The sequence below is a fragment of the Solanum lycopersicum genome, chromosome 7 (genome assembly GCF_036512215.1).
Source record: "Solanum lycopersicum chromosome 7, SLM_r2.1".
NCBI classification, from domain to species: Eukaryota; Viridiplantae; Streptophyta; class Magnoliopsida; order Solanales; family Solanaceae; genus Solanum; species Solanum lycopersicum.
Window position 1 is genome coordinate 70,234,699 of NC_090806.1, and position 12,946 is coordinate 70,247,644.

Below are 12,946 nucleotides of genomic sequence, written 5' to 3' on the forward strand. Positions count from 1 at the left end.
TTCACATTTGATATATAAATTATCTAAGATCGGTATTAATTTTTATATGAAAATTTTGATACAATGTATACCTCATAAAAGACAGAATTAATTTTCAAGTTACAATCTTGATTAAAATTCTAATTATGAGCTAAATTATCTACCATCGCTCGCAATATTTTTCTAGTTAATTGCTTAACAATAAAAGATAAGTCATAAGAAAATCCATCAAGTATTTTAGCGCTTAAGAGATGAACAATATCAAACAAATTTCTCCACACAAAATCATGTAATAAAAACAAAACCAAAAACAAAAAAGGAAAAACAGTTTCCATACAAAATTCAAGGTACAAAACCTTCTGCTGAAGAAACAAGCAATAATCACGTAGGGAAACTTAGACTTTCAATTTCTAGCAATAGTTTTTGTTGAAACCCTAGATTTGATTAAACTGTAGAATCACTAAATAATCAGTTTTTCTAGTATATTTTTGGAGTTCATGCATCCTATCTTGCGTTTAACACCATATTAAATTCCTAAGACTCGTTTGGACATTTTATGTCTATAAAAGGGGAAAACTATTCAACATGATTCAATAATATATTTATTTTGATTGGGTCCACAGCCCAAACTAATTTGCTTATTCAGTTTTTGTATGAAAATATATATTTTTAAAATTTTGAATTGGATTTACTCAAAATAAATATATATTATTGGCTCATTTGAACAGTTTCCCCTTTCATAGGGATAACATGTCCAAACAGGCTTAGGACTTTAATATGGTAATTTAAGCAAAAATAAGCTAAAGCCAAATAGGATGCATGAACTGCAAAATATATGCAGAAATTCTGATTTTTCTCTAGTTCAAACCAAGGGTTTCAGCAAATTCTGTTGCTAGAACTAGAAGGTCGAGTTACCGTCCGCGGTTACCAGAAGGTTTTGTTCCTTGAATTTTGTGTGGAAACTTTTTTTGTTTTGTTTTTATTGCATGATTGTGTGTGCAAAACTTTGTATGTTGTTGTTCATCTCTTAAGTGAAAGGTTTTCTAAACCTTGAAATTTGTATGCAACTCGATGTTTGTACTGGTTTCATTTTTTTTTTTTTACTTTTTGCTAGTACTAGTTTTGTTTGTTTTTGTTGCATGATTATCTATTGGATCTGTAGCATTTGTGTTTGAGAACTTTGTATGTGTGGGTTTTCATAAGTAGATTCAGAGTTCTAAAATCCTGAAGCAATCTTGGCCCTAACTCAATTAAAAGCTAGTTAATGTGGGGAGGTGGATTGCTCAAGATGATATAATTAAGGAGACTAAATTCCCATTCCATGAACATGTGGGACTCTGCCCGAACAGGATTGCTCAAGGCCAAAAGGGCAGCATTGAACCTGCCCAAATAGGTTAAGGGGGAGAAGTTCATGAGTCCAGTGTTCCATTTTCTACTTTTATACCACTACTAGTTTTATTTGCTTTGATTGCATGGTGGGTCTATGACACATGAGTGAAGAACTTTGTTTTTGTGGTTTTTTCATCAAGTAGATTCAGAATTGTAAAATCCCATGGCACTCTGTCCTGCTTGCCCTTTAGTGAGGAGAGAATTTTTTTGTACCCAGTCAAATCCTTCCAAAAGGTTAAAGTGGTGAGTGTTTTGGTGGTCCCAATGAGCTGCTCATTTATAGAGCCTCTCCTCTAGGTAATTACTGTTATAGGACTGTAGTTGATTGTCAATGGGCTTATTGTAGTGATTCCACTAGTTTTTTGGAGGTCCCACTACTCTGCTCCTTTCTAGAGACTTTGCTCTAGCTACCGTAATATTTTATGCTGTAGTAGATAGGCAATGAGCTTGGTGATTCTGTATTTACTTTCGCTAGCCTTTCTGTCCCTCCAACATGATTCTGCATTTTGTGTGGAAACCTTGGTTTTACATTCCTCTTTACAACTGTGCAATTAATAGCAAAACCATGAAGCAACTCACATTGTGAAGTATCTGATTTTGGTTCTTTATTTTTTACTTCCTGGTGTGCAAAGCTTTATTATGGAACCAGAGCTGGTTTCTACAGAAGAAGTGGTGAATGCATTGCTGGAATACTTAGTTGGTCCTCGTTTGCCTTTGAAATCGTCTGCCGTTAAGGAACCTCCCACTCTTTCTCAGCAGCAGTCTGTTGCCAAACAGGTGTTCTTTGGTTTCTTCCCACCCTTTGCGGGTTCCCTCTTACCTTGTATACTCATTGCATGGTGTTCTTTTTGACATGATCTTTGACCCTTGACATTTGAAAAAGAAAGCATACCTGATTTTAATTTCTTTTCTTCATTTATTAACTTGTTATCTTTCAAATATTTCTTCTAGTTAGTTTAAGACTTCTGAGGATAAGTTACAGTAGCAGTGTGTTCGAATAACGAGAACAGATTTCCATCTTGTTTCTCAGTTCTTACCAACCTTTACAGTAATTGGATGTAAAGTTAGTCCAGTTGAATGTGATTTAGAAAAATTCTTGGAATGGAGAAGATTAATTCATACGACTTGAACTCTAGCTCTCTCTATAATATATCTATTATTTCAGTTGAAGGTACAGACATTCAATGTCCTGCTCTTTATTGTAAACTAGTATGGTATCCGTGCTATGCATGGAAAATATTAGACATAATAATAATAACTTATTATCTTATTTTCTTGACCATGTTTTTTATTATTGTTGAATTGTAAAATTTAAATCATTTAAATTTTGATCCACGGTCATTAATAAGAAGACCACCAAAGAAGGAAAAATGATTTTCCCCACCCTGTAGTACCTTTCAAGTGTTCAACGTCATTCAATAATTGTTTACACCAAAAGTGAAACAAAAACAAACAATTCATCTTGATCTTCTATATATTTTGTAGTTATCATCAACGCATCTTCGGTTTCTCTCCTTCCACACAGTCACCACACACACACACACAAAACATACAGGTTTGCCTCCTCTTTTTCTGTCTTGCAAATCCTCCAGCACTGTTCCAACATTCTAGTAGCCCCCCTGTAGTCTTTGGCGTATTCCACGTAATTTTTAATAAAATTGAAGTATGGATCAGCTTTGGCAACTTTATAAAAAATTGTAAGTGTTTCCATTAAGATCTCCAGCTAACTTTTGAATTCTTTTCCTTGTTCTTTTTTACCTTCTTCAGTTGCATGCTGTTGTGATTCTTTACAACTACTACCAGAGGAAGGAAGATCCGCAGGCACAGTATTTAGATTTTGAATCATTTTGCAAGTTGGCCATGACTCTGAAACCGGCTTTGATGTCATATATGAAGTTCATGAACCAATCAGATCTAACTTCCTCCAAGGACATGAACAATGATCTCTCGGTGACTGAAAAAGCAATCCAAGATGCTTGCAACATATCTTGCGCTTTGGATGCCTCAAAAGATGTTCCAGCTATAAACAAATGGCTAATTTCCAAAGTTTCTGTCTTATTGCTAGACTCTAAGAAAGAAACTTGTTATCTGTTTTATTCTCTCGTCACTGACGGGGTCTGGTCTCTCATAGAGAAATGTCTTGAGCTTCCCACTGCTGAAATAGAAGGTATGGTGGAGGGCATAAAGAGGCAGACCAGTATGAGATCAGTGACAGTAGAGCAAAAAGATGATGACTCTTGCTTTCAGCAACTTGCATTTTTGGCTGTAGAGGATGCAACTGGTAAGTGAATTTTCAGAATCATAGTTGTAACATATTTCTAGATTGGCAAAAGTAATTTGTGCCTAATCAGCTCTATATTAACCAGAAAGTCATAAGATGATTTCTAAGTTTTTTGAATGCTTTTACTAGCGACAAGCCTCTGAATTAGAGTTTTCTAATGCCTGGGCAGAGAAAGAAATGATTAACAGAACATTGACCTAGGCAGTTGGATCTTTCTATTCCGGTTTATAAATTGAACTGCTTGAGTTACAGGTGTGTCCTTATTTTGAGAGCATTTTATTATTTATGATACTTCATTTCATGTGGAGCAGGTATTTCTAAGACTGACCTTGTGACTTTGGAGAAGCATGTGGTATATTCACTCACAAAAGAAAAGACAGCATCTTACTTTTACATTATGCAAAGTACCCGATCAACCGATCAAGACATGCTAGTTTCTGTTAAGGAGATTATTGAGAGGTTAGTTCTTGTCTTGTTAACTGCTTTGGGTAGAAAATATCTTTTGTTTTTGTAAATCAAGGGTAGTGTAAGAGATGGGCTTTTTCAACAAGAAATCTTGTATCTCTAATGTTAGAGTAGCACATTTGTTTGATGATATTGCTAGCAGTATCATCAAACAAATGTGCTATTCTAACATGAGAGATACAAGAGTTCTTGTTGAAAAAGCCTATTCACGACGTAAAGTAAATATACATAATTGCTTGTATGATTTGTTAATAGCATTAATTCATGTATTCTGGTACCTTTTGCTACGACAAAAATGAATAGTGATAAAGTGTTTATCTGAATAGCTTACAGGGTCCATTGGTGAAAAGGAGTTCTGGTAGTTGGTCTGCTACAGAAGTAGTTGAGTACTATCATCTGCTTCCCTATGCCAATATCATAGCAACTTTTTTCCTGAGGTACCTTCAATTTCAATTGACCTTTATTTGTGGTGAGCTGTCAATAGATTTTGCTTTATAGTCATTGCTGCCTGGCTTAACATGTTTTTGTGTCTCAGCCAATTTGCTTAGTTCCTTGGTATGTTGAAGATTTTCAGTCACATCATTCATTCCTTCTGAAGCTTGAGTACATTTGGATACTACTATATTAACCTTTATGATGCAGTTCTTATTCTTGGTTTTTGTTCTTCAAGTTGATACATGTATACTGAAATTGAACTTGACTGTTGGGCCTAGCCGTTCTTGCAGCAGTCTACATGCTGCTTAACAACTTTGTGTGATCAAATTGACAAATGCCAACATATGAGTAACTTATGTTTTGTGCTTTTGCTTGATTCATTAGGCCTAGCAAATCATTGAACAAGACTTGTACCGTAAGGAAAAGATAAGGAAATTAGTCGTGAATATGGTTCTAAAAGAACATCATACCCACCTTTATTTAAAGAGCTTTTTTTTATAACTGAGAAATGCCTGGCTAGTGGTGCTGGGTTTGAAACTTGTTAGATAACAACCACTCCTCTGCCCTTCTCCACTTAAATATTGTCTGTGGAATGGGTTGAACCCATGATGTGCGCCTAACCACACATCACAAGCTGCACTCTTACCACTAGAAGCCCTAGGGATGTAAATAACTTTAGTTTCGAGAATTAGAAACAACTGATTTACTTAGGTAAGTTGGTACTTATTCATCATCAAATTTCTTTTAAGGTAATATACTTAATTGTGCATAACAAATACTTGCAAGATTGAGCTATTTTTAGTTTTAGTCCTCTTTTGCTCTGTTTATGCTGGGAGCTTATACTGTATATCCTTTATGTATGTGCATAGACCTGATCAAAATATGTATATTCATTGAGTTAAGGTGGGGGAGGGGGGAGCCAAGTTATTTTGTATCTTGTTTATAACAAACCAAAATACCTTGCACGAAAAGATCAATCTCATAAAAAAATCTAAATACCTTCATTACAGCTAGCCACGTAATCTAAATAGTCTTGTATTTGCTTAGGTTACGTGGCTAGCTGTAATGAAGGTATTTAGATTTCTTTATGAGATTGATCTTTTCGTGCAAGTTATTTTGGTTTGTTATAAACAAGATACAAAATAACCCAGATCTAACTTGTCTTTGACAATCATATTTTGTATGGGCTTAGCACTGTGTTGACAAGCTACTAAATTGATGCAGGGAAGTTTCTAGTTTGGAGGGCTCAAATACCAGAATCCATGAGGATATAACAGGCAATTGTAAAAAAGAAATTTCTGAGAGCAGAATCTCATTGGTTGATCAAAACTCGGGCAATGTAAGCATCATGACTGCTATAGGTTCAGAAAGTGCTTGCAGTAATGTGGCCAATGATGTGTATGACAGAACGGTCAACCCTACAGACGCTTTTGGTGCAGAAGTTGTTGCCGACGGTGCGTGTGAAAGGAAAACAGGGGACGAGAAAGATTCTGGGAAGGAAAATGGCGTGCATCATCACCACAAAACAGTGAGAACCCATGGGAGATTTAGTGGTAAAGCCAAAAAGACAAGTGGTTGCAATGGAAACCAGGGCGTTGAGGAGAAGGTTAAAAAGATTGAAGGAAAGATGCCTGATGAAAGTTATGAAGCTTTAATTGGAACCAAGTCAGATAGTATAAACCTTGAAATTTCAGAGGCAAAACACAGTGATGGTTGCCATGAAAAAGTTGGCCATTCTGCTGTTGGTCAAGAAGCAACTGCGATAGGTGCCCCCCGTAATATATGGAAAAGTGAAGAAGCAGGAAGTGATTGTTCAATTAAAAATACAGGAATTATAGATCTCAGTGGTAATAAGCTAACTGGTGTCAACTTGAAATGTTTAAATGATACAAGTAGAAAGGTACAACATGAAAATAGCAGAGATTATGAGGATTCAACTGTAAAAGAACTGCATGCTATCATCAACCACCCAAGGACACCAGAAGAGAAAACTGAGGAGCTGGTGAAGTCCACCAAAGGCTGTGAAATCAATGATTATAATGGTATGGAGTTAGCTGGTGCTCATCTTAAAACTTTGGAGGTGAAAATTAATGATGGCTATCACTTTTCTAGTTCTCCTACTAGGCCTCAGAGAATGGAAATTGATGCATGTATTCCCTTCTCCCAAAATGTAAATAATAGCAAGGATGAGCTCATCAAAAATGTTCATCAGCAGAAAAAGAGGACGAGGGAGAGTGATGGAGAAATCATTGGAAGTGGTATAATTCGCAAGGTAGACAATTTCAGTTAATGCAGTAAAAGTTATTGATTACGACGAATTACTCTTGTTTGTTTTTACTAATCCTCCCTTTCTCTTTTCAAGAGCATTCATGATATTGCCCACTTGGGATGAATTAGTGATCACTATTTTTAAAGAAGAAATTTCATCTAGAAATAGCAGAATTTAATTTTAATGGACCTCTTCTCTTCTCTTCTCTTCCCAAAAGTTTCTGCATTTGTGTATGCTTTGCCGGTCCAAACAACAGACATTAATCCATCCTTGAATTGCAGTTCTTAGTGATAGTATTAGTAGTAGTGACACTAATACGCATAATTGGCATGACATTAATAAGAAGTAGTAATACTGCTAATTATTATAGCAGAGGTTTTGGATGATATACATTATTTTTTTTAATGTGTCTTCCTCAAGCCTTGTACAAGGGAGGCATCCACTTGATACCTTGATCTAGTTGTTGTAATTGTTATTTTGCTTATAAGCAAAACTTGATGATCTTATCCAGTAGAAGTAACTAGTCTTTGTAATGCTTCATTTTCCGACCTCTTCCCCTTCAAATTACCATACATTCCCATTGGTATCAATAGTGTTTGAACACTTCCCTATTATGTGTATTAGCAATCATTATTACATTATATAAAAATGAATGTGCCAACAAACTAATTTGCCCTAGCTAACATGTTAATTTGCACTTCAAAATGATATTTGGAAATGGATGTATAGGCCTCCACATTTTCTCCTGCATTAAAGGATCTTGGTGGGGGTGCATTCTGAGCAATATAATGTAACCATGTGTAGGGTTTTAGGTTCATAGTATGTTAATGTCTAGCTTAGTCAAATGAAATCAATTTACTTCGAATATTACAAATCAAATGCTTTCTTAGCTTGTGTTTAGTCAAATAAATAGTACGTGATTTTCAGTATATTGTTTGTTAAAAAAAAGCTGGAGGTCTTCCACTTCTAGATTTCAGCTCACTAGGCAATTATTTGTGGCCGATAGGTATCTCAACCGGCTGGTTGTCTGTAAAATTTGGTTCTTTTCTATCTTTTATTTTACTTCTTTTTTTTTGATAAAGTAGAAGTAAAAAAAAAGATAGAAAAGAACCAACTTTTATTTTACTTCTGTTGAAGTGGTGTTATTTCCACTTTAAGCCTATCTTTTCTTCCTAATTTATGCAATATATGAAACCTTTGTGTCGCTATCTTTGTGGTTGTGTTCCACATTGCTAGTGAATCCTTCCCTTCTCATGTTGTTACAATGCTTAACTAGCTTGGACATAAAAGAAAAAAAGTATCCTCATGTTACTATATTGAGCTTTATGAAATTATGCTTTAGAGTTGAGATAATGGATGGAATGGTAGCTTGTAAAAGAGATACTATTAAGAAGTTGATAAGGGAAAAATATTGTTGTTTTATGTGAGTAGGCAGAAATATTGAACTTTGACTTTTTGAAAAAAAAAGAAGTCAAAAAGATTGGATGGACTAGATTGGATATCTAGGTTTAGAAATTCTGTGGTGGTGGTTATAGTTTATTCTTTAGGAAAGGACATACAACTGCTGCCCTTTTTTTGATAGTGGTGTCTAGGCCAACTTGGGCGCACCTCGACACAAGTACTTGGTAATTTTACCGACCAAGGCTTGGGCAGATGAGAAGAAATCACTTGGTACTTTTTTTGCCTCCGATATGGGAATTGGACCTGAAACCTTGGTTCTTCTCCCACTTCATTGTCCACTAGGCGACTTCCTTGGATGCCAACTTAACTTGATGAATGTCCTTATCTTTTCCAATTTTTTTCCTGTAGATGGGAAGAGGGGTCTGCATTCTTCATTTGTTGTCATATTTGATACCAAACTTTATTTGCAGGCAGAAAGAGCTGATGAGGTGAAGGCTGATAAAGAAGACCTTTCCACTGTCTCATCCAATCAAAATGGGATTTCTGTGGCACATACTCGATTTGTTCCTTGCAAGCATGAATCTACAGATATAAGCGATCTACAAACTGTTTTGGCTTCAAAAGAGGAGGCTTTGACAAAAAGTTCCCTTGAAGTTCTTTTTCAAAAACGACAGAAATTGGTAATTTTACTTGACTAATAGCACTAAGCAACTGACAAGACACTTGACCACACATACTCTTTTTTGAGAATCTTGTTTTTTTTTTTTTGGGAAGAGGTCACATTTTTGTGTATTAATAATAAACTACACAAAGGGTATGTGGTCCCCCATATTACATCCAGATGAGCAAAAAAATGAGCTCCTAGTCCTTAATCTTCTCATAAGGAACCTAGTACATCATAAGTTGATTCAATTCGTCCAGGAACTGAGCGTGAACTTAGTTTCTAATTTTGGTTTAAACAAAAGTCAAATAAAAAAAACAATGAAATAAGATAGATTAAAATATACTTAAGAAGATCGAAGGAACGGAGAAACAGAAGTGGCTGTATAGGTAATATAAATTGAATTATCAGCTTGCTGCATAGATAAAGAAAAAGCCACAGGTAGCACATGAGCTGTAAACAGCAGCAATGAGTTCTAGTTTAGAATCTATTGCTCTGTTGCCTATTCCTTGGAGATGCTCCCGTTGTTGTGTCAGGTCGTATAGACATAGACAACAGAGCAATAGATTCGAAACTTTTATTTTGATGAAGTAAATGTTCTATTGAAGGCATCAAGAAGATGTAAATTTGTTACAAAAGTAGAAGCAAAAACAGTTGGTCTGCTGGCTCTAGTTCAATTATGCTAAAACTAAGACCCAATTGCTGCTGTTTTCAGCTCCTTGCTCTAAATGGTTAGGATATACTCGTGGCTTTTTCCTAATCTATGCTAGAAAGCTGATTATTCAATTTATATTACTTATAAGGCCACAGTTGTTTTTCCGTTTCACTTCGATCTTCTTAAGTATATTTTAATCTATCTTAATTCATTTTTTTATCATCTGACTTTTGTTCAATCCAAAATTAGAAACTAAGTTCACCCTTAGTTCCTTGAGTTGGACTGTTTTAAGACGAAGAGTATGATGTATATTTTCCAAACCTGACCACTTAGAACTTGTGTCAATGTATCAAGAATTTTCACCCTTCAAAATGTAGTCAGTAATTTGTTATGGCCCTTAGTTATGCACCTTTAATGGGCCAAAAGTCTTGTGGGATTTTCCTTTTTCTGTCTCTTATAAGAACTAATTTAGTTTTCTCATTTCCAATATAGAAATTCTGTGGAGTAACTTTTTCAATCTGATCATTTTAGCCTACACTTTATTTGGTTCTCAGCAATATTTGCATTCATTTCTTGGCAGTATGATCAACAACTTAAACTTGGAAATGAAATTGCTTCATGTGATAAAAGTATTGAGAGAATCTTAGATGGTATGATTTCTATCTGAGGCTTTAGTAGCTTCTTTTTGTTTCAGTTGTTTGTGAGCATTACTCTGTTCACATGGCTTGGTACTGTATGGATCAAAAAAAAAAATCTTCTGCTTGTTGTTTGTTTTTCGCCCCCCTCTCTTGTTTGATTCTCCTTAAAGAAATAGAATGTGAATGAACTTAGTTTCGCTCCCAACTTAGTTGCCTCTGTATCTTCTTTTTTTTCCTTGGTAAAGATATTTATTAAAAATGGTATCAAGATGGCACAGAAAAGACTACATGACCTAAACTACACCACTCGCTCCAAACATACTACATATTTTCCCCTAATAAGTTTAAAAAACCCACTTCCATCACCTCCAACGGAAAGAGGAATTTTATCCATCAAAGAAAACCAAAAATCCAGCAAGTGTCTAGTAAATGGAGCAAAGAAAGAGCATCCCCATAACTTAACCATCCTATCAAGAGTACAACTATTAGTACAAACATACAAATTCTTGATGCATTTGTTTCTGACTCTGGGTATCTGCAGCCTCCGTATCTCCTTTTAGACCCATTTTATTCCAAGCTGACGTGATGTGTAGTGGAAGTTTCCTAACAGATTCAACCTTTTAGGAGATTCATCATAGCTAGATGGTTTTCATGATGCTGCTCTACCTACCTGTACATTTCCTTTAATGCATGCTTTCAATGATGTCAAAACTACAGCAATTGCTCCATCCTAGGTGGGGGGGGGGGGGGGGGGGGGAGCTCTAAAATGGTTTCCTTTCTCTTGCTTCCTATTCTTTCTTCTTTGTGTTGGTGGGTGGTTTAGGAGGTGAAGGGGAGCAGCGTGGTTGAGACCGAGACTATCAGGTGGCTAAGTTTCCTTGTGGTGGTCTTGATTCTTCATCAAGGTTTGGTAGTTTCTTGGAGTCTTGAACTGCTGTATCATGAACTTGAACTAAATTACTGTAGGCCAATGTGCTCATGTTTATTTTAATGCCTTGTAGGTGGCAAAGATAGTTTGGCTCTAAAAATAGATACGGTACTGGCCTTCTGTGATGAAATGTGCTTGAAGGACAGAGCTTCTATCCAAGAAGACGGCAATCCACATCACAAAGAGTTTGGCTTGATTCAACCAATGAGCGGAAGGAGATTGTCCAAAGCTGTACACACTCCATGATGTGCGTGCCAGGCATGTTTTGGCATCAGAACTTGCTTAAGTTTTATCTCCTCTTTTATCATTGTTTGTCTTGATCCACTCCATATATATTATGATGTTTGTGCTCTTGGTCTGGCAGTATGTCTGATAATTTGTTCCTTTGTTGAACGATCCTTGGAAATGCTTGTGTTTTTCATTCCCGATTCAACTAATCCTTGGAGTTCATTTTCTCATAGGTGGATTTCATGCTGGAGTTACTGTAAATAGGGTTGGATTTGTACATTTTTGCGAGAGTGATCTGCATTCCAGCCCCCTCTGAAGCACAGGAGTCAGCTGCATTTCAAATGATTACCCAATTACAGACTATGGCAGACCACACCCATTACATTTAATGATGGCAAAGAAACAGCAACACCAATATTTTTGAATCCTATTAATGGCTACCATACCATAGTACTGTATTAGTTTCATTACTTTCCAGAAGCAACTGTTATGTGTGTCTTTGAGCTGAATTTGTTGTCTTAGAATATTAGTTGGTTGCAACCCGTATCAGTGCTTTGAACATTTATCAAGGCCAAATACATACGGTGCCTTGAAATCAACTCTAGTTTATTGAAATGATGTCTATTCAGCACCTATCTGTGTTGCCAGTATTGCCCATGCTTAACTTAGCATTCTGGTTAACAAGTTTTATGCTGGATGTTCACATCGAAAATGGAGTTTTCGTGTTGCTTACAACTATATGCATCCTGTGTTAGCTAGCAGTATGGGAAGGTAAATACAATTAAACACCAAAAGTAGAGTGAAATAAGGAGGAATTTAATCTTTGGATTTGATTTGTCTTTCTTGTGGGAATAGTGAACTCGTTAACCAGTTAGGTGAAATGAACTCAATTCAAAATTGTTAAGTTCCATTTTTGGTTGAGAGGATTGAGCTGTGCTCTCTAGATTTTGTATGTTAAACGGCTGTAATTTTACCCGATATTAGAGTTAAAGACACATTGATGGGCCGTGTTTCTCAACGTTTTATAGCCTTGTAATTCTGTTTTCACATTGATTTTGACAGAACGTGTTGTGCTCTGATCTCGGGTAATTCTTTTTCGAGAAAAGACGGGTAATTCTTTTCCTATTATCCTACTAAACAATTTTGAATAGATGTTATCATATCATTTTTCGATCAGCCTCGAATTTTAACAAGCAAGTGAGTTCAAGCTCCAGTTATTTAATGATACGTGTTAATTACAATTATAATTTTTTTCATTTAAAATTTTTCCTTTATCTTATTCTTTCTTTATTTCTCTCTCTTACTTTTGAATTTTAATTTTGATATATCTTAAATTTACCACCTCCCACTTGCATCCCTCATTTTTTATTTTTTTTCTTCATCTCCCACCTCCGGTGTCAACTTGAAACTCACTTTCATTTTTTTTCTTTTCTTTTTTGTTCTTCTTCTCCGTTCAAATTCTTTATAAAATTCATACTATTATTTAGACTTTATTGAATTATTGATAACAAAATTAATTATTTTTTAAAGAAAATTTAAAATTTTGAAGATATTATCAACTACTCATTTTCATATACATTCAAAATTAGAAATGATAATTTTAAAAGAATCAATTAA

At 35.4% G+C, this 12,946-nt stretch overlaps 1 protein-coding gene across 6 annotated transcripts; it reads left to right on the forward strand.

Moving 5' to 3' along the window:
• Positions 1 to 362: 362 nt before the first annotated feature.
• Positions 363 to 12,064, forward strand: LOC101257787 (uncharacterized). 6 transcript variants are annotated; one of them, XR_011210935.1, is made up of 11 exons: positions 363 to 913; positions 2,001 to 2,145; positions 3,136 to 3,649; positions 3,961 to 4,108; positions 4,441 to 4,551; positions 5,774 to 6,821; positions 8,690 to 8,899; positions 10,116 to 10,185; positions 10,997 to 11,078; positions 11,175 to 11,348; positions 11,563 to 12,064. XR_011210935.1 is itself a non-coding variant. In XM_004244277.5 (10 exons), the coding sequence occupies exons 2-9, from the start codon at positions 2,008 to 2,010 to the stop codon at positions 11,345 to 11,347; spliced, it is 2,412 nt and encodes an 803-aa protein (XP_004244325.1). In that variant the 5' UTR covers positions 363 to 913; positions 2,001 to 2,007; the 3' UTR covers positions 11,348 to 11,359; positions 11,563 to 12,064. The 6 variants fall into 6 exon arrangements, 2 of the variants coding, with proteins under 2 accessions (XP_004244325.1, XP_010324220.1); XR_011210934.1 differs by having other exon boundaries at positions 11,175 to 11,359; positions 11,563 to 11,964; XM_004244277.5 differs by lacking the exon at positions 10,997 to 11,078 and having other exon boundaries at positions 11,175 to 11,359.
• Positions 12,065 to 12,946: the final 882 nt, after the last annotated feature.

Excerpts from the sequence above, each read along its gene's own strand:
- LOC101257787 (XM_004244277.5), top strand. The coding sequence starts at position 2,008 with ATGGAACCAGAGCTGGTTTCTACAGAAGAAGTGGTGAATGCATTGCTG. Across the intron at positions 3,650-3,960 it reads GGCTGTAGAGGATGCAACTG|GTATTTCTAAGACTGACCTT; the intron begins GTAAGTGAATTT and ends CATGTGGAGCAG. Across the intron at positions 4,552-5,773 it reads ATAGCAACTTTTTTCCTGAG|GGAAGTTTCTAGTTTGGAGG; the intron begins GTACCTTCAATT and ends AAATTGATGCAG.